Source organism: Balaenoptera musculus, chromosome 12 (assembly GCF_009873245.2).
Source record: "Balaenoptera musculus isolate JJ_BM4_2016_0621 chromosome 12, mBalMus1.pri.v3, whole genome shotgun sequence".
NCBI lineage: Eukaryota > Metazoa > Chordata > Mammalia > Artiodactyla > Balaenopteridae > Balaenoptera > Balaenoptera musculus.
In genome coordinates this window covers 10,312,704-10,333,331 of record NC_045796.1, presented here as the reverse complement: position 1 = coordinate 10,333,331, position 20,628 = coordinate 10,312,704, and the positions used below count along the sequence as shown (strand labels likewise).

General features: G+C 41.5%; 2 protein-coding genes across 4 annotated transcripts in view; both read right to left on the bottom strand.

Moving 5' to 3' along the window:
* Positions 1-20,628, bottom strand: part of TMEM242 (transmembrane protein 242) — a 54,641-nt gene that overhangs the window by 11,769 nt on the left and 22,244 nt on the right. The window contains exon 3 of the mRNA XM_036872067.1: positions 19,012-19,149. Within this exon, the coding sequence (XP_036727962.1) occupies positions 19,012-19,149 (138 nt within the window). The remainder of the gene's footprint in view (positions 1-19,011; positions 19,150-20,628) is intronic.
* LDHAL6B (lactate dehydrogenase A like 6B) lies at positions 2,311-3,456 on the bottom strand. Of its 3 annotated transcripts, none has more exons than XM_036872065.1 (2): positions 3,089-3,309; positions 2,311-2,926 (listed from the first exon to the last, which is right to left on the bottom strand). In XM_036872065.1, the coding sequence occupies exons 1-2, from the start codon at positions 3,307-3,309 to the stop codon at positions 2,311-2,313; spliced, it is 837 nt and encodes a 278-aa protein (XP_036727960.1). The 3 variants fall into 3 exon arrangements, with proteins under 3 accessions (XP_036727960.1, XP_036727958.1, XP_036727961.1); XM_036872066.1 differs by having other exon boundaries at positions 2,318-2,353; positions 2,623-3,309; XM_036872063.1 differs by having other exon boundaries at positions 2,311-3,456.

The following is a 20,628-nucleotide window of genomic DNA, read 5'->3' as shown; positions in this document are numbered from 1 at the left end:
GGGTTTTACTTCTCTACCCTCTTGAAGTTAGGTAACCATCTAACTAATTCTGGCTAATGAAACATGAGGAAGAGAGATGTGTGTCACTTCCAAGGTGGAAGCACATAATTGCAAGTGTTCAATTCTCCAGGCCTCTCTTCCCTTTCCATAGCAATCATGGAAACCTGTGCTGCTGCAGTGGTGCCTCAAAGATCAAAGAAACTTGAGGTATGAAGCCAGCCTGTGGAGGGCAGCTTCCCTAGAAAGTTGTGTAAACCCAGTGAATTTTAGGAGAGAAATAAACCTTGGTTATTTTAAGCCACACAGTTGGAGATTATTTTTTACTATAGTATAACCCAGCTTATCCTGACTGAAGTAGCTGGTGAAGAGAATTACAAAACAGACATAAGGCAAGCTCTGATCTCCTTCAATATTACATTAAATTTGGCTGAAACATGGCTGAATAAAAATGCAAGGGCTGGACAAAGGGGAAGAGAAACTTGGTGCAATTAAGCTTAAAAAGGTTTTAGAACCACCTGGAACAATCAAACCACCACTCTTCCCACCTTCACGGAGCTCATCACATCGATTAATCCCATAATATGACACAGCTTCCTGGGTAATCAGAACATTTTGATATTTTCAATGAAATAGTAGGGGAGCTCTGATCAGCATGGTTAAGTAAAGGGTCAGTTTTTGGGGGTGGATCACTGTCCTATGTCTACTTGATAAAACTGAACTAAGCAGGAGTGGCTTAATTTAGAAGGTAGATGCTAGGGGCTTCCCTGGTGGCGCAGTGGTTAAGAATCCGCCTGCCAATGCAGGGGACACGGGTTCGAGCCCTGGTCCGGGAAGATCCCACATGCCGCGGAGCAGCTAAGCCCGTGTGCCACAGCTACGGAGTCTGCGCTCTAGAGCCCGCGAGCCACAACTACTGAGCCCGTGCACCACAACGAAGAGTAGCCCCCACTCGCCACAACTAGAGAAAAGCCCGTGCGCAGCAACGAATACCCAATGCAGCCAAAAAAACAAAAAAAAAACAAAGCAAGCAGATGCTAGTACGTTTCAATTTTGATTAGGCCTATTGATATCCACATCAAACCTGAGATATGTTTGAACATAAACATATAATTTATTTAATATTCAATTGCATAGGAAGGCTAAGATTCTCATTTCCTAAGTTATTAGTACCATTATTTAGATAAAGGTCAGACGAGCATCTTTACTTTCTCCTAAACCTTCACTGTATCACATCCATACAGTATAGAATCTGTAGTAAAGTCAATTGATTTAGGAATAAAAAGCGAACATGTAACTTTCTGAGAAATACAATCCCTGAAGTACTCACTAAAATGGCCATATTTTATGACAATGATTAACAGGGCACAATTCAAAGGCAAAAGCTTTCTGTCAATGTGAAGTAAACTGAGCAACAGAGATGACCCTGGAGTGTCTTAGGGCCAGGGCACACTCTGCAGGTAAGACTCAGCCCAATAGGAACAATTTATAATGTGCTTCTTGATTTAATGTGCTAAGAGGTCAGGTTCTCAGAGGCAGTTCTAAAATTATTTCAGTCCGACTTTATTTTTAGTAACTGTTACCACCTCTGTCAGGCCTCTTTCTAAAGCTTTATACTTTACTGCATTAAATACTTTATAATAGCTACCAACTAAATCACTATTATTTTCATTTTTTACTTAATGATCCTGCTTCACTGGTACATATACATGAGCATGCACACACACACGCAAGCACACGCAGGACCTGCTTCCAGCTCCCATTTTACGATGCCTTTTTGAAAGCCTGGCTGATAGGCTGTCATAGGGCAATGAAGACAGCTGGTGGCTCCATTACAGAAAATGCTTCTGTGTATACGTTTATTTTCACATTGTATAAGAAGTTACAACTTCAAAAAAACAGTATATAAATGAACATAGGTATAAGTCACCCAGAACAAAAGAATGAACCTGTACTTAATGAAAAGAATCAGAATTTCTGTAACACAACAAACACCTGCATCCTACATTTTTGGGGACAACTGGCAACTATACACACACACACATACACAGGGCAAGGACTGGTACATTAGTGGTACAAAAACACCTTCTTTGATGCAGTCACTTAGGAATTGTTTAAAAAAAAAAGTATAATCCAGCATCTGGATGCTAAATAAAAGAGCTGGGGGCGGCGCTAAATAAACAGGGGAGTCACTCCACCCCCTTCCCTGTTTCCAACTTTTAGGAATTCAAGTTTATTCAAAAATTGGACATACACAACTCCATAACTACTCTCTTTTCTTCAATAACTTCAGAATGGTAGTTTTAAACAACTTTAAAACTTAAGCTCCTTTTGAATTTCCCAAAGTGTTTCTGCACTCTTCTGCAGATGGGCCTCTTCTTCAGGGGCCAACTTTACTTTTATAATGTCGGTAATACCACTCCCTCCCAGGATACAAGGAACACTGAGGAATACTTCTTCATTTATTCCATAGAGACCCTTAATCCTGGTGGAAACTGGATGCACTCTCCTAAGATTCTTCACAATACTCTCTGTTAAGTCAGCTACAGACAGGCCAATGGCCCAAGAAGTATAACCTTTCATTTTTATAATCTCATAGGCACTAGCAACCACATCTTTGTGCACATTTTTCCACTGCTCAGGATCTTTATCAGTTCCTATATCTACGTCCAGATCCTTCAGAGGGACACCGGCGATGTTCACTCCACTCCACACAGGAACACTCGAGTCTCCATGCTCTCCAAGGATCCACCCATGACAGCTTTCAGAATGGATACCGAGCCTCTGCCCGATCAAGAAACGGAAACGGGCAGTGTCCAGATTACAACCACTTCCAATAATACGGTTTGGGGGAAATTCACTCAACTTCCAGGCTACGTAAGTTAAGATATCCACTGGATTGGAAACAACAATCAGCTTGCAGCGAGGACTGTACTGAACAATACTGGAAATCATTAACTTAAAGATGGCCAAATTTCGCTGGACTAAATTAAGGCGTGTTTCTCCTTTTTCCTGGCGTGCACCTGCTGTGATGATCACGAGGTTGGAGTTTGCGGTGACCAGGTAATCCTCGCTGGAAATAATATTGGGCATTCTCACGAAAGGGCTGCCATGTTGAAGGTCCATTGTCTCACCCTTCAGTCTGCCTCCATCAACATCCACCAAGGCAAGTTCATCACTCAAGCCTTTTAGCAGGATGCTGACAGCACAGGCCATGCCAACCGATCCAGTTCCTACAATGGAGATCTTATTGCAACGAACGGGCTCCTCTGAGGGGAAATTCTTCATAAGCTCACACTTGACCGTAGCCATCTTGGACGCGGGGGCGATGGGCCAGGCGCCCCTGCGGGCGACGCCTCCCGGCTGGCGGGGACTCAGCACCATCCCCGGGCACAGGCAATTCGCTCTCACAGCGCCCACTCTCTGGCTGGCGCGCAGCATTCCCACAGCCCAGCTCATGGCTACTCACTGGAGAGGTGAAGGAAGAGAGATAGGAAGAAGGCAGCGGGCAGCCTGACAAGCTCAAAAGCGGAGAGCTGTGCCCGTTGGCCGTTTGCTCAGGCCGTTACTGCGGCTGCGCAAGGCCGGGACCGCTGGACGCGGCCTGCTACTGCGGCTGCGCAAGGCGGGCCCAGCTCTCGTGGCCTCAAACGGGCCTCCGCAAAGTACTGCAGGTCCGATCTGATTGGGGGGGTGGGGACGGACGACGACGTGGAAGGGCTCCTCTCGCAAATGAATCCTGGAGTTAAAATTTTAAGAACTCGAATTCTCTCCACTACTTAGCATGTATAATGAGCCAACCCAGATCCTTGGGATTACTGATTTTCTGTTTTCACTACATATGCCAAGTAAAAACATTTCCATTAAGTACAGATGAAAACAAGGTTAAATTTTCTTAACTGTATCCCTGCCAGGAATAACCAGGTGCGTATCCTTTGTCTCCCAATGGCCTCCTGAACCATTTCCCTGCATCCGTTGGAAAAGTGGGACTCCTGTTTCCCGTTGTATCCAGTTCGAGAACCTTACATGTGGAAAGGCTTCCGCTGCCTTTATGCCAGTCACGACCGTAACTGCGGAAGTCGCAGGATCCTGACGACAAGGGGCAGCAGCCCACTGTGAGCTAGTCAAACAGTCATGACAAAGGAACGCTCCTAATTGAGAGTCCTGATCAAAAACGACTTCTCAAGTAGAAAGATGATGATGATGTAGCCTAATGTTAGCATGAAGATATATCTTCTATGTCCTTAAAATGGCAAATTTTGACCAACTGCACAAACCAGATTATTGATTAAAGTAGTAAAATATTAGCTAGTACAATATGGCATCAGTATACCTTACTTTCCTCTGCATTTTTCTGGTCAGTATTATGAATGTCCTTTCAAATTTCTAAGGAAATAAAAACTTTACATCTGATACATATATGTTTTATATATATATATATATATATATATATATACACACATATATATGTACACACATATATATATATATATACCCTTAAAACTAAGGGTAACCAATAAACTATGAAAGTCCAAACAAAAATAATAGTACTTTCTCCTCACTTATATAAACAGAATTCTGACCATGTAATGATTCCTCAAAGCTTTCCTCATTCCAAGAAAGCAGTATGTTCTCCCCTAACAGAGCTCTTGGTACATGCAGCCTCCTCACAGGCAGAAAAAAAAATTGTGTGTATATGTATATATATGTGTGTGTGTGTGTGTGTGTGTGTGTGTGTGTGTGTGTGTGTGTATGTATACATATATATTCCATTTTAGAATACCAAATCTTGACAAAATGAATATTTTATATTCAGGACTTGACAAGCTATTCTCATTCTTTCTGCCACTGAGCTGCAGTCCAGGAAGAGAGCAACAATAAGCAAAGGAGTCGGTGAGAGGTGAGAAAAGTGTGGCAACAGTGGAGATCCTGCAATCCTGTTTCAGTGGGACTTGCTGGCACCCTGTTTAGATGGTACAGTACAAGCTCCGTGACACACAAAATGGTAAGAGCACCACATACATGCGTTCTCTCCACCCTGGTGGTCAGATTTATGGTCACCATTTGTCAAATTAAAAAGGAGAATCCTTTAAATGATCTTTATTTAATGGTGGCTGACATCTTATTCTTTCTTTTATCCCAGTCATAGCTTGAAATGTTTTAACCTGATGCCTGTTCTCACCTTTTTCCTACAATGATTCCTTTGACCAGTCAAGTCATTTTTCTTATAAGTGTTCTTGAAGATGAAATTCAAGGACATAAAAGACTCTTAGTTAGATGGCTTTTTTCTACAGTAATTTTCTTTCTAGAGTTTGAACCTCTTCAGAAATACCATCACTATGACAGCTGCCTCTTCAGTTTTTCCCCTTAGCCACACTAAATCAATTTTGAGAAAAATAACACTCTCCAAAATAAAAATATCTCAAACAAAGCAGCCTTTTATTTACAATAAGTCTTGAGATAAGAAGGAAAGAACTAAAAAAGATGAACAGATGACTTAGGTCTACCCAAAGATGTGGAAAGCCAACTATAGCTGGCCAGCTCCCTAATGACCTTCTATCTTAGGTGCCTCATTATTCCTTTTGAATGGAAAACCTAATTCAAATGATCTATTCAAAATTCAGTATAATATTATAGCTGACGGCAGGATTATGCCATAATACTTTTGGTTACACCACTTAGGAGGGAGGAAGCAGGAAATAAAGAGGACTAGCAAGCGTCTGGACCAAGAATGGTTGTAAACTAAGTCACTCTATTCCTTCCACCTGGACTCTCATCCCCAGCTCCCCCTGCCCTTTTTCCATCTAGGAGTCCAGTTCAAATATTCCATGCTCTCCTAAGTCTTCTACAATCTCCCAAGGAGAATTGACTTTTTAAAAATCCGCCACCAGTGTACTGTGTACCTCTCTCCATTACAGGATTTATCACACACAGTTAAATGTAATTACTTATGAATTTGTCACTCCAAAAGGGATCACCTTTTATTTAACAGCATATCCCTATTCTCCAGAACAGAGCTTGGTATATGAATAGGGATTCAGTAAATGTTTGTGGTAGAAAAGAATGAGGAAATAACTACAGAACTGAGCCAAGTAAGGCTAGAGGGCTAAAAGGTGAGTGAGATGGAAAGGCAGGGCTGGAGAATCCACCTGGTGCTGGAGTTCTGAATAAAGGAGTAAGTAAAATGGTGCCTGTCTGGGGTTTTTTAGCAAGGTTGATGCATAAATTTCAGATAAAGCTACGAATAAACTAAAAGATTTCTTAATTACTTTCAAAGCTAATGCCCACCTTTACCACCTTAGAACATACAAATTAAAAAAAAAATTCTACAGTGCTAGAAACACAGTAAAATAAATATGCAAAGGCAGAAGGAATATTTTTATCCTTTGAAGTTATTTAAAATGTTTTGTTCTGTCGAAAACTTTTAAGAAAATAATCCGTGCACAAAACCCTTGATTTGAAAAAAAAAAAAACAAACAAGATGCAATGAAAGCAGTGTTAATATTGTAAGCTATAAACTCACCAGCATGCAAGTAGAACATTATATAAACACAATTATTTTAAAAGTCTTGTGATTTGAAATTCATAAAATGCAAATTGTAGTTTTTTAAAAAAATTAGTGGGCTGTGATTCTGTTGCTCATAAATACTAAAATCTACCTAGCTCCATAATCCTCATGTGGGGCGTCTTTACAAATCGCAGTACCTCAAAGTATTTTCTTTCGTCAGCAATACTGGGAATGCTGGGCGAAGGACAAAAGCAGGGCCACAAAGCTTTGTCTCCTGAGTAGAATAAAGGTAGAATGTCCATTCAAAAAGCAACCCTGGGCTTCCCTGGTGGCGCAGTGGTTGAGAATCTGCCTGCCAATGCAAGGGACACGGGTTCGAGCCCTGGTCTGGGAAGATCCCACATGCCGCGGAGCGACTAGGCCCGTGAGCCACAATTGCTGAGCCTGCGCGTCTGGAGCCTGTGCTCCGCAACGAGAGGCCGCGATGGTGAGAGGCCCGCGCACCGCGATGAAGAGTGACCCCCGCTTGCCACAACTATAGAAAGCCCTCGCACAGAAACTAAGACCCAACACAGCCATAAATAAATAAAATTAAAAAAAAAAAAAGCAACCCTGGCACCAACTTCCTATTTATGGTATTCAAATACTATAACATGAATTGGCAAGCTCTTCTGATAAGTTACCCAGATCTCACTTTTGTTCTTTAAAGGCGTCATCTTACACATAATTTTTAATGCAATGTAAAAAAGCTGCTTGTATTAATCATTAAAAAGGAATTATTTTAATGTGGCACAAAACATGAAAAACAAAGAAATTAATATTCATTAGTATGTGTTTAAACATCCTAAATCGTATCTAAAAATTGAGAGAGTAATTTTATGGCTATAGGCTCTAACTGCATAAGTGCTGTTTTACTAATTCAGCTCATTTATTCTCTGCAATTGGCTTAATAGAAATAATACTCTAGCCCTCAGTAACAACAGCTCTACCCATCTAAAAAAAAAAATGACACAAAGGATATTTTTGTGTATGGAAGTTACTTTCAATTTGAGGTAACCTTAAGTTACCTTTATAAACTCCAAACTGCCAAAACAGATTAACTCCACGTTATAAAGTTTAAAAACTAATTTGCCTCCAGACTGCATCTGGGCAACAAAGAGGGTCAGCAGCAGCTGGGAATAGTGAAGAAAGAAAGGGGTGTTCCAGGTGGGGGATCAGCAAGGACAAATCTCTGAGGCTAGAAAGCACATGGCCTTTCGGCACGGCTAGACCTCTGACCGAGACAGAGGCTTAGTAGAGGCACAGCTAGACTCTCAACCACAGCACTCCTGACATTCTGGACCAGATCATTCTTTGTGGGCCTGTCCTGTGCACTGCAGGATGTTCAGCAGCTTCCCTGGCCTCTACCCACTAGATGCCAGTAGCTCTCCTGTAGTTATGACGGCCCAGACAGTACCTCCAGACACTGCCAAATCTCCGTCATGGGTGGAGGTGGGCGGGTGGGACACAGCAAATTTGCCACACACACCTCCCCCGCCCTGGTCGAGAAGCAATGAGTTAAAGAATAAGCAGGGGCCACATCACACAGGAACTTACAAACCTCTTCAAGGAACCTGGAATGTATTCTCAAGGCAAGAGCGTGCCACTGAAGTGACAGAAGCAGTGTGATCAGATTTCATCCAACAGAGTTCACTAAATACCGCCTCTGTGCTAGTAGGCACGGTGCAGGTGCTGAGGATACAGCAATGAACAAGGTAAACTCCACTCTCTTAGAATTTATGTTCTTTTAGCAAAAACAGATTAACATTTTAAAATGGTCAATATAACTTCATTTTGTAACAAGTGTCATGAAGAAAAGAAAACAGGATAACATCAGAGAGGAACTGAGTGGTGGGAATGAAGAGGCTACTGTATTTTAATTAGATGGTCTGGGGAAGCTTCTCTGAGGGGGTGAAATAAATTTGGGTTGAAACCCTGGATGGCAACATAGAGCCAGCCCTGCAAGGACCCAGGGAAGGAGTTTCCTGGGCAAAGCTAGAAAGGCCCTACGCAGACATAAGGCTGGCGTGCTGAAGGAACAAGAAGGCCCAGGGCCTGGCAGGGCGAGGTGGGCGTGGGATGGGAGAGGTGACGGTGGTGGCTCAAGATGAGGTCAGCGAGGTAGGTGGGGCTACATCCTGTGAGACTTCCTCAACAGGAGATGCTGAAGGGGTTTTAAATAAAGGAGTGACATGATTTGACCTACATTTAAAAAATATCCGCGTGGAAAAAAAATTCTAGGGGAAGTAAAGGAGAGGCCGAGATACTAGACAAGAAACTATTTCAATACACCAGGCAAAAGACGAATGGAGGTGGAGAGAGATGAAAGAGCCAGGCTCTGTTTAGCGGCTGGGCTAACAAGCAGGACTTGCTCACGGCTTAGGTGAAGGGAATGACGGGAAATGAGAAAATCTACCATGATTCTCTGCTGGGTTTTTGGCTTGAACGACTGGGGGGATGGGAGTGGCACTCACTGAAATGGGAGAGACTAAGGGAGGAGGCAAGTTGGGGAGGAGAAGAGGAAACCACAACTTCTGGTTGGGACGTGGGGCTTTGACATGCCTGTGAGACGAGATGGACCACGTGCGGTTTCAAGGCAAATCTGAAGGTCAGGCTGGAGCTATGTATTTGGACATTATCAGACTGTATAGATTGTTTTTAATGCCAGGGACTAGGCAAGAGCACCAAGGACTGAGGACAGATGGAGAACAGAAGAGTCCAAGTATGAAGCCACCGGACACTCCAACACTTCCAGGTCTGCAGGGGAGGAGCCAGAAAAGGAGATGCACAAAAATGGCCAGTGAGGTGGAAGGGGTAGAAGCCAAGAGAGGGGAGAATGCTCACTTGTGTCAAGTGTTGCTGAGAGGTCAAGTAACAGAAGGATAACGACAAGACCTGGATCTGGCAACAAGGAGGGCCCTGGCGACCCACACCAGCAGTTTTGGGTGTGCTGGGAAAGCAGCTGGACTGAGGAGAAAAAGGAGAGGAAGTGGAGACAGTGATCACAGGCAACTCTTTTCAAGAAATCTCCTCTATGATGGGAAGCAGGCAAATGGGCTGGTACCTGGAGGAGGGTGAGGAACACCAAGAGAAGACTTTTAGAGGTCGGAGAAACTAGAGCATGTCTCTACACACTGCAGCAGAGGGAAAACTGATGCTCATCAAAGGCTGGGGATAATTATGGGAGCGAGGTCCTTGGGTAGATGGGGTGGGAGGCGGTTGAATGCCCTCATGCATGGGGGGCTTTGGCCGCAGCCATGGATGTTTCGCCCATGGTAGAAAGGCAGAGGTGCGGGGAAGATGAGGGCCAGCGCATCCTTGCAGTAGTGTGGGGAAAGGGCTGTGACGGGGCAAGGTGGCAGGCAGGGAGAAGGGACACCAGCTGTGATAAGCATCTTGGGGCAGGAAGGTGCCCCAGCTACAGTGGCTGTGAGGGTGGGGGAGGAGCAAGACGTGGTGACTGATCAGATACAGGGGTGAGAGGAGTGTGGTCGTGATAAGATCCAGCTTTTCAGTGCAGGCAGCATTGCTAGATGATGGATGCTATTGCCATTCACTGTGGGTGACCCGGCAGTAGGTTGGGGGGCGAAATGGGGGGGGGGGGAAATGACAGTTAAAGTGGAAACACACATGACACCGGTAGGACATCCAAGCATCAGTGTCCAGTCAAATGGGCCCATGAGCTAGGAGCTCAGGGGTCTGGCTGAAGACGCAGTCCTGGCAGTTGTCTGCATGTGGATGAAGCCACTGGAATGGATAGAACTGTGGAGAAAATACAAAGGCAAAGAAGGAACCTGAAGTAAACAGGATGGTGGGAAGTGAAAAACAAGAGCCAAAGTAGGATCAGGAAGAAGTACAAAAAGAATAAGAACTATGAAAGCCCAGAATCTGTTAGCACAGAAGCAAATGATAACTGATATATCTGAGTCATCAAGAAAAAGTGAAATTATGTTCAACACAATCTGCGTTGTGGAAAGATATACAGCACATTAAAAAAAAAAAAAGATTTCTTCTTAAAATTGTTAGAAGTATTTCAGTCAGGAAATACTTACACAAAGCTGAAGGGGAAAGCGTGCGCTATCAGGTCTGCACTCCACAATGCTTTGGTTAGAGAGACCTGCTCATGTGAGTCCAATTTTCTATGCTCAGTAAGAAACCCAAGTGAAATCAAGGCTACCTTCCCTCCAGCAGAGTAAGACTGGGAACATTCTTGAGGTGATTAAGCCTGATTTGTGTCAGGCCTGGAACAAGAAGGCTTTTATGGCAGAGCTTATCTTTCCTGGTAAGTGTTGCACATTCTTACTTTATAAAATGCTTTATAAGATGCTTGGGGCCCTATTTTACTTGTAAAAGGAAACTGGTAGGTTTTTAAAGAGGAATCTTGGCAATACGCCAAAACGGCTGATTTCCCCCAACCCTTGGCAAAAAAAAAAAAAAAAAAAAAGGGAAAGGACATCAGTCATTACGTCCCATTTTAAACTGAGCAAGTCCCTTTGATTTGGTCTCTCTGTCACCAAATTGCTCCTTCACATTCACACAGAGTACCTCTCACCACCGGGATGCCAAGCCCATTAGAGCTGCAATGGAATGGGAAATAAGGAGTATAGAGATGTTCTTGTCACCTCAGACCTGAATTTAACTGACGCACAGTGCCACTTCCAATTAATTTAAAAATGATTCCAGGAAAAATATTCCTCAGTGCTTAAGCTGTTTGAAGGCCCGAGGGCTTGACAGATGGGGCTATCTCTGCAAGACCATGACGACTGCGTTCTGGGCGGTCTAGGAAGCACCATCAGGAAGAGGAAGCAAGGCAGCGGCTGCTGACATAAGGCAGTCAGAATAAGAAACTGAAGCTTTCTTCCTGGGGGCGGAGCTGGTAGAAATCTTTGGAAGCACTGAAATTAGATTAGGCGAGGACACAGAGGGAAATGTTTCAGCCGTGTTTCAGACTTCCCCTGCAGACCGCTCAGAAGTGGCTACCATTAAACAATTTGCCAGGAGACTCGAATTTGTTTTTAATCTTTGACCTAAACCAATGAAAAGTATACAGCATGAAGTTTATTTCCTTCTTAGATATCTTAGAAGTTAAAAACTTTTAAGCTTTTCCATAGTTTTATTTTACGTGTGGGGTTCAAGCATTCACCCTACAATGCTGCTTTCATTTGAAGTAAGTAAACACGGTGTAAGAATAAATGTATTTAATATGAGATACACCAGAATGTTGGTAAAACTGAAATCAGCAAAAAGTAAAAGACATTTGACTGTAATTAGCAAAAGCCCTCAAGCTGGTCATAAGGTAATTAAGAAGTGAGCCTAAATATTAATATAAAAGTATGCTTAGCAACAGCTACAAAAAAGAGCTGGAGAAAATAAATTTTATTAGAGTGCATTCACCATTGTCTCAGAGATAAGGTATAATATTACTTCTTTTAAAAGATCTTTCTTATAATACATACAGATGGCCAATAGGCACATGAAAAGATGCTCAACATTGCTAATTATTAGAGAAATGAAAATCAAAACTACAATGAGGTATCACCTCACACCGGTCAGAATGGCCATCATCAAGAAGTCTACAAATAATAAATGCTGGAGAGGGTGTGGAGAAAAGGGAACCCTCTTGCACTGTTGGTGGGAATGTAAGTTGGTGCAGCCACTATGGAGAACCGTATGGAGGTTCCACAAAAAACTAAAAATAGAGTTGGCATATGATCCAGCAATCCCACTCCTGGGAATATATCAGGACAAAACTGTAATTCAAAAAGATATATGCACCCCTATGTTCACAGCAGTACTATTTACAGTAGCCAAGACACGGAAACAACCTAAATGTCCATCAACAGATTAATGGATAAAGAAGATGTATATATATGTACAATGGAATATTACTCAGCCATAAAGAAGAATGAAATAATGCCATGTGCAGCAACATGGATGGACCTAGAGATGATCATACTAAGCAAAGTCAGAAAGAGAAAGACAAATACCATATGCTATCACTTACGTGTGGAATCTAAAATGACACAAATGAACTTATCTACGAAACAGAAACAGACTCACAGACATAGAGAACAGCCTTGCAGTTGTGGGGGAGGGAGGGACCAGGAGTTTGGGAGTAGCAAGCACAAACTATTACATAGAGAATGCATAAGCCACGAGGTCCTGCTGTACAGCACAGGGAGCTCTAGTCAACATCCTGTGATGAGCCATAATGGAGAAGAATTTAAAAAAATCTTTCTTTGAAGAGGAAAGTCAAATGACACTTTTTAGAGAAATATTTAAAATATGTTATGTTTTAACATGTTTTACCTTTAGTTTTTTAAAGAAAAAGAGGTCTGGCCTTTTGAGAAAAAAGCAACCTATATTAGATGAGGAGGCAAGACTGGGGCTGGAGAGTATTTGTGACTCCAGTCACAGATTATTTCCATAAAAGCCTTTACAGCAGCAAGGTCTTCAGAGAGACACAATAAAGGAAGAAATTTTCCATGTATCAGATTGGCAAAAATTTCAGAGTAATAAAAGCTACTAATGGCAAGGGTGCTAGGAAACTTGTATACATTGCTGGTATCTTCTAAATTGTATAAACTTTCCTGGAAGGCCATTTAGCAACAAATATCAAAAACATTTTAAAAATACACTTTGATTCAACAATAGCATCTTCTGTCTTTAGAACACATTTCTTGACAAAGAACAGTACAAAAAGATGTATGCCTATAGAGGTTCACTATGGTGTTTGATAGTGAAAAATTACAATCTAAATGCTGTTGGCTGGAGACTGATTAAGTAAATTATAACATACAATTGAGTACCATGTAGCCATTAAAAGTGATGGAGATTCATATACTCCACTGTGCAAAGATGTTCTTATGACTATTCAGTGAAAAAAAGTTCCAGAGTAGTACAGTAAAACAATATTTATGTATGATTATATGAGCATGCCTATAGAAGCTCTACAGGATGTTCCTACTATAATAAGTGATTACAGTTCAGGGAGATCTTTGGTGATTTTTGTTTTTGACCTTTTCTACACTGATTTTTTCTTTTCAAACAATGAATACATATATATATATATATATTTTTTTTTTTAACAAAAAGCAAAGCCATGGGCTTCCCTGATGGCACAGTGGTTAGGAATCCACCTACCAATGCAGGGGACACGGGTTCGAGCCCTGGTCCGGGAAGATCCCACATGCCGCGGAGGAGCTAAGCCTGTGCGCCACAACTACTGAGCCTGCGCTCTAGAGCCCGCGAGCCACAACTACTGAAGCCCGCGAGCCTAGAGCCTCTGCTCTGTAACAAGAGAAGCCACCGTGATGAGAAGCCCGTGGACCGCAACGAAGAGTAGCCCCCATTCGCCGCAACTAGAGAAAGCCCACACAGCAACAAAGACCCAATGCAGCCAATAAATAAATTAATTAGTTAATTAAAAAACCCATTTTTGTTTAAAAAAAGTAGGTCCTAAATATATTTTTTCTTTAAAAATAAACACCAATATATGTAAATAAAAACAAATACCTCTTATCCCTTGGTTAAAAAAAACCCTCCATTTGTAAGAGTTAATTTTAAAATTTAAATCTCTGGACAATTTAAAGTATTTTACAATAACTGAGAATGTTTCCATTCATGGTTTTATTTCTATCGATGTTTTAGCTCCTGTGAAGACAACTATAAATGACATGTAACTTTAACTACACCAGGTATCATGGATATATTCTAACACAACCACAGTAAACGTTAGCAGTGGGTGATTCTGACCAATATTTTGAGATAACTTCAAACAAATGCAGAACATGGGACTGTTAGGCATAAAAAGCTATAGTGATTCCAATCATATCTATCAGGAATTTTTTATACACCTAATGTTTTTCCTTCAAAGGGAAGAAAAAAAAAACCAAGACAGCCTAACCATAAATATGCTCAACCTCTTGCTCAATACCTACTATAAATAATAAAAGGTAAAAAAGTTTTAACATGTAAATAACTGTAGGTGGCATGGTTTTTTCTTTTGACAACTGGGGGATTACAAGTTAGTATCACTAACGCCCTTACTGCCTGAAGAGCATTTATCTCCACTATTCTCTAAACTTAAAACATCTGCCCTAATAAACAATCTAATCACATCACCATGTTGTGCACTCACATGGCCCGAATGCACCAGGATCATGTGCACAGCTGCATTAGGGGGACCATGAACCCAGAGTAAATGTTCATTCTTTTCACAATTCAGTTCCTGTTATAAGATTAATGCTGCCTCAATCATAACCACATGATAAAATACCATAATTCCAAGTAAGTGATGAACCCATTCTGAGCAATCAGGCCATGCCCATGGCTGGTCAGCAGGGTGGAGCTGGTGTGGCGATGCCAGGCTGGACCTGCACTCATTCCTACGCTAAGGCAGGCAGGGCCCCATTTTAAATCCTGGGCAGCCTGATCTGCTACAGTTGGCTGACAAGATAGCTACCACTAGCTCTCCTTTTTTGGAACCTCTGATTAAATGATCTACCATTGTGTAAATTAAAATTTTTTATTTATATCTGATGTATTAAACATGTTCCATGTGAATGAAATTCTGCACTAATTATGAATAAACAAAGAGTAAATCCAAAATATTTCTAATAAACTGAAGAGCTTTGCTTTAAGCCTTTTCAGCCAGCAGATGTAGCTGTGAATTAAAATAGGGAATGCAAGCTGCTCTTGGTCAGCCACTAGATGGCACCCTTTTCTATGGAACTGGTTTACATTAGAGATTTAATACAATTCAACTATTTTGACACTGGAATTGATTCTGATTTACACGCATTTATCTAGAATGATCATCTCAATTACTTACTGAGTGCACAGACCGCAACCATTTTTGCTCATTTTTTGACTAAAACTTTTCATTCCTCGTAGACATATGACGTTTCCTAATGAGAGGAAGTAAACAGCGATAAAAGTTCATCACTGGAATCAGGGCAACCTCATCAAAACTCTCTAAATGCAGGGCTTCCCTGGTGGCGCAGTGGTTAAGAATCCGCCTGCCAATTCAGGGGACACGGGTTCAAGCCCTGGTCTGGGAAGATCCCACATGCCGCAGAGCAACTAGGCCCGTGCGCCACAACTACTGAGCCTGCGCTCCAGAGCCCGTGAGCCACAACTACTGAGCCCACGTGCCACAACTACTGAAGTCCACAGGCCTAGAGCCCGTGCTCCGCAACAAGAGATGCCACGACAGTGATAAGCCGGTGCACTGCAACGAAGAGTAGCCCCCGCTCGCCACAACTAGAGAAAGCCCGTGCGCAGCAACAAAGACCCAACACAGCCAAAAATAAAAAAATTTACTAAAAAAAAAAACAACTCTCTAAATGCAGAACCGAAATATACCACATTGCTCTCCACAAGCCTCAGGGCAGGGTCATATAATAAGAATTTCCTTGGAAAGTCACCCATAACGCTTAAAAACCTATGCCTTACATACTAACAGTCCACTGGGGAGAGCTGTCTTAGCTCAGTGCCAGGCTCAGGGTAGGCCCACAAATGTCTTTTGAATAAACAAATTAATAAACACGACTGCTTTTAAAAGATGTGTCCTAAAAAAGTATCAGTGGGTTCATTTTTCTGTGAGACTTCTCAGATGTGGAGATCAAACTGATATGCCTAATGACTTACCAGTAGGGAGAGGATATTTGCATTCTCTCTTTTTGGTTAAAGACATGAAGATGCAATATAAAAGGATTCCAAGTCTCCACACATTCAATAGTGCCAATCAGAAAAGAATCCTGCCCCCAAATATTTTATTTAGGTAATAATCCTCTTATCAGTGCCGTAAAACAAAAAATTTCACATTCTAGAAACTAAAATAGCACAGTCTAGCCCATAAAGCCCAAGTTCTCAAGCGTATAATTTAAATAACCTAATTTTGTTGGTCTATGAAAATTTGGATTGATTCATTATGACTCTTCTAAATCAAAGACTGTTCATATTTTCAAATACCTTAAAACTTTACTACTCAATTTATGACCTACATTACTAAGCTCTAGAAACATTACCTATCAATTCCATGCACTCAATGTGAAGTACTAACAGACCGTCATTTTTATAGAAACCAAAAGCTTAATAACTTTATTATTATTTGCATGCCCCTCCCCCAAAGCAGATTTCATATGTAGTCAAGGAAGTTTTGTGTACTCCTAGGCAGTTGTGCTTTACAGTCAGCATAAATTAATAAAAATAAAATCTAGGACTATTTTTTAAAAAGCAGTATTATTGTCAAAGCAATACATGTTTAAGAATTACACAGAAAAGTAAAATACAAAACTCACCCCCACGCCCATAATTCTTTCACATATTATCACCAGCCATATTTCCTCCCAATCTTTTCCATTTGTTTTCAAATAACTGCTCTCATATGAGAAAAGAATGGCTGGTCCTATACCAGACTGAAGTCAATTATGATGTTGGGAGGTCCACACTGAAGATACCCAGTAAAACCTGTCAAATGATCACGCCTGTGTGGATCGCGCCACAGTCAAAGCCAGATTCACCAGCTCCTTCCCCTGCCCCTTCCACCTACACCTTTACTTCCCACCTTAGCTAGGGAGGTAAAATTGGAAACGAACAGGTTCTGCAGACCATCAGACTTAGCTTCAAATCTTGACTCTGCCAATTACAAGCTGTGTGATCTTGGGCAAGTGACTTAACCTGAGTCCCTATTTCCTCATTTATAAAATGGGGGATATTAACACCTACTTCATAGCTGTTGTGAGGATTAAATAATCTGCTATGTCTAAAATGTCTGGTGCAACCCCTGAAATGGAAGAAGAGATTTTATATTGGTCAAAGCAAAATTGAGGTAACAATAAAAATCATCAAAAATCTTCAGTCATGGGTCTTCTACTTTTTTCAAGTAATCCCTACTTTATTGTTACAAACAATGACTAGCAGGCAGTTACTTTAAAAATAAAGGCTACTCAGACTAGGAAAAAAGCAACATCTGTTTGTCTATCAGTATATTTTAAGTGAAAAGTACAACAATGCCTATGTAGTTATGATTAAACTTAATGTGAAAAATTCAATAATAATAATCCCTATTACTCCAGCAATTCCCTCCCCCTTGCATCAATTCCCCCCCTCCACTGAATCACTCCTATCAGCACACACACATGCTGTTAATTCTCCCAACTTTAAAACAAAAAAAAACAACCTCTCTTGATCCCATTCCCCCTTCTAGCTACAACCTCATTTCTTTCTTTCTCTTTACAGCAAAACTCAAGACTTGCCCATACACACTGCCTCCAAGCTCTCTCCTCCACTCTCCTTCGGATCCACGCCACTCAGGCTTTACCCACCAATGACCACCACATCTTGGTGAACTACCAGTTCTCATCTTACATGACTTATACCCAGCATACTCCTCCTTGAAAGATGTTTTTTCACCTGGCATCCAAGTCACCATTCTCCTGGTTTCCCTGCTTCTTCAGCAGGGAAACCTTCTCCTCATTCCTCAACCTCTAAACCTGAGGAGCTCCTAAACCAAGAGCTCCTTCCTCAAACCTCTTCTCTTTTCTCTCTACATTCACTGCCTATGTGAGCTCATCTGATCTCATGGTTTACATACTATCCACATACTGATTTAGATCTTCACCTTGAATTCCAAACTTCTATATCTAACTGCTTACTTGACTCTCTACTTGGCTATCTAAAATCTACCTCAAACTCATAAGTCACAGACTGAGCCCCTGACATGATCCCCTAATATCTGCTCCTTTCACACTGGTCCCATCCATTTTCTAGTCGTTCAGACCAAAAGCCTGGAGACATCCTTGACTTGACTTTTTCTCTCACCTCCCACATTCAATTTATAACAAGTCCTTGTTGCCCCTACCTTCGAAATATATCCAGAACCTCTTTTCATCAACTCTACTTCTGCCACCCATTCTAAACCACCACCAATTCTCACCTGTCACAAAGAGCCTGGTCCACAGAACTTCCTACCAGTAGTTTAAATAAAAAGAAGCCAAATATTCTGAATGTACAGCTTTTTAGCTTGGAGTATAAGTTACACACACACAGGTACTAGGATCTTTTTCCAATAATGTGTAAACACATTAATAATTTAAATAATAATTTTAAAATGCTTTATTTTACAACGATGTTTATATATATGGATGTCAAACAGCATAGAAAGTTGTTCCAAATTATTTTACTGAACAAGTAGCTCCCACAAATTTATACAGAACGAACATTTGCTATCATTAGTCATTAATTCTATTTGAAGTTTCACCACCCTTAAATATTTAAATTATTTATATGATTTACTAGTAATGAGAAGCTGCCTAGTTATTAGTAAAAATTTAGTCAATTCTCTGTCATCACTTCACAAGATAGTGAATAAACTATACGCAAATTTGAAAATCTGGAAGATTTAGACCGCACAAAGTAGAATAAACATTCCAGATACCGATTATAGGACTGCAGTTACTTACACTGTGAACTCCTAAAGCCTTCCAGACGGCGAAGCTGATCACACCAACCCCACACCAGGCATAAAGTGAGCCCCACCCCAGGGCTCGCAAGGCAAGGGAGGACCCGCTCTCCGGTAAGGCAGCCGTGGCCACACTTCCCTGCAATGAAGACAGAAAGGTTCTGGTAAGAATCATCATTCTGAAAGAATAAATATTTGGAAAGTGTTTGAAATTAATGACTCTCTGTGTCCGCACCATGATATTAGGAAGCCAGACCAACCCAAGTTAATGTACTTAATAACTGCACGACTTAAGTCACAACTGCTCTGACAAATATTTGAGTGTGCAAGGCACCGTGCCAAGATCCGTGCTAGGTACACAGAGCAACTTCTTTCTGACAAAACACTTAAGACCTGGTGAGGGAGGGGGGAAACACAGACAACTAGAAGTAAATTATGATCAAAATGGAAAGGGCAACGACAGACCTGCATATACACACAGGGCACTGTGTACCCAGAGAAGGAGGACACCTGATCTACTTGCAAGAAGGGGAAGTTTTAAGGAAAGCTTCCCGGAAGAGGTGTGCTAAATCTAAATTTGAGAAAAGACTTGTGATATAACTCATTGTGAGGACTTTTAAATATTTATGCAAAATGCCTGACATATAGCAGAAGTTCAGCTCCTGGCAACTATTAATAAGAAACTAGAAAAAAAACAGTAACCCTCCTCCCAAGTTTCAAGATATAATATTAAGGTAAAAATCTACAATTATACTAATTGAACAACTTTCAGACTATCAGCGCAACGAACTTGACTAGAGAAGAATAAGAATGCAGTGAGCACTTCAAAAAGGAATAACCGAGGGAGTTCCCTGGTGGCCTAGTGGTTAGAATTCCAGGCTTTCATGGCTGTGGCCTGCGATTATGGAAGTGAGATACTGCAGGCGAGCCCAAAGGAAAAAAAAAAAAAGAAAAACTGCCCCCATTATGAAATGCGCTGAGGTTGGGGGAGGGGTGGGTGCGCTGTAAAAAGAGATACTGGGAGGAATAGAGTACTAATTTCTAAAGTCTCTTCCAATTCCATGACTTAGTAATTTATAAATTTATTTATTTTTATTTATTTATTATTTTTGGCTGTGTTGGGTCTTTGCTGCTGCGTGCAGGCTTTCTCTAGTTGCAGCAAGCGGGGGCTACTCTTCATTGCAGTGCGTGGGCTTCTCTTGTTGCCGAGCACAGGCTCTAGAGCATGCAGGCTTCAGTAGATGTGGCGTGTGGGCTCAGTAGTTGTGGCTCGTGGGCTCTAGAGTGCAGGCTCAGTAGCTGTGGTGCACAGGCTTAGTTGCTCCGCAGCATGTGGGATCTTCCCGGAGCAGGGCTCGAACCCATGTTCCCTGCACTGGCGGGCAGATTCTTAACCACTGCGCCACCAGGGAAGCCCCATGACTTAGTAATTTAAAATATAAGTTGACAGTGTATTTTTATTTAAAGATTTAAACTCTGAAATAAAAAACAAAGATACTCCTCCACTACACTGGTCAGACACTCATTGGAGGACAATATCTAGGGTTAGCGTCTACTAATTTAGGTTAGAAGGAGCTCATAATAAGAAAACAACAAAACAGTAAAGGTCTGACAAACA

Excerpts from the sequence above, each read along its gene's own strand:
- LDHAL6B (XM_036872063.1), bottom strand. The coding sequence starts at position 3,456 with ATGAGCTGGGCTGTGGGAATGCTGCGCGCCAGCCAGAGAGTGGGCGCT.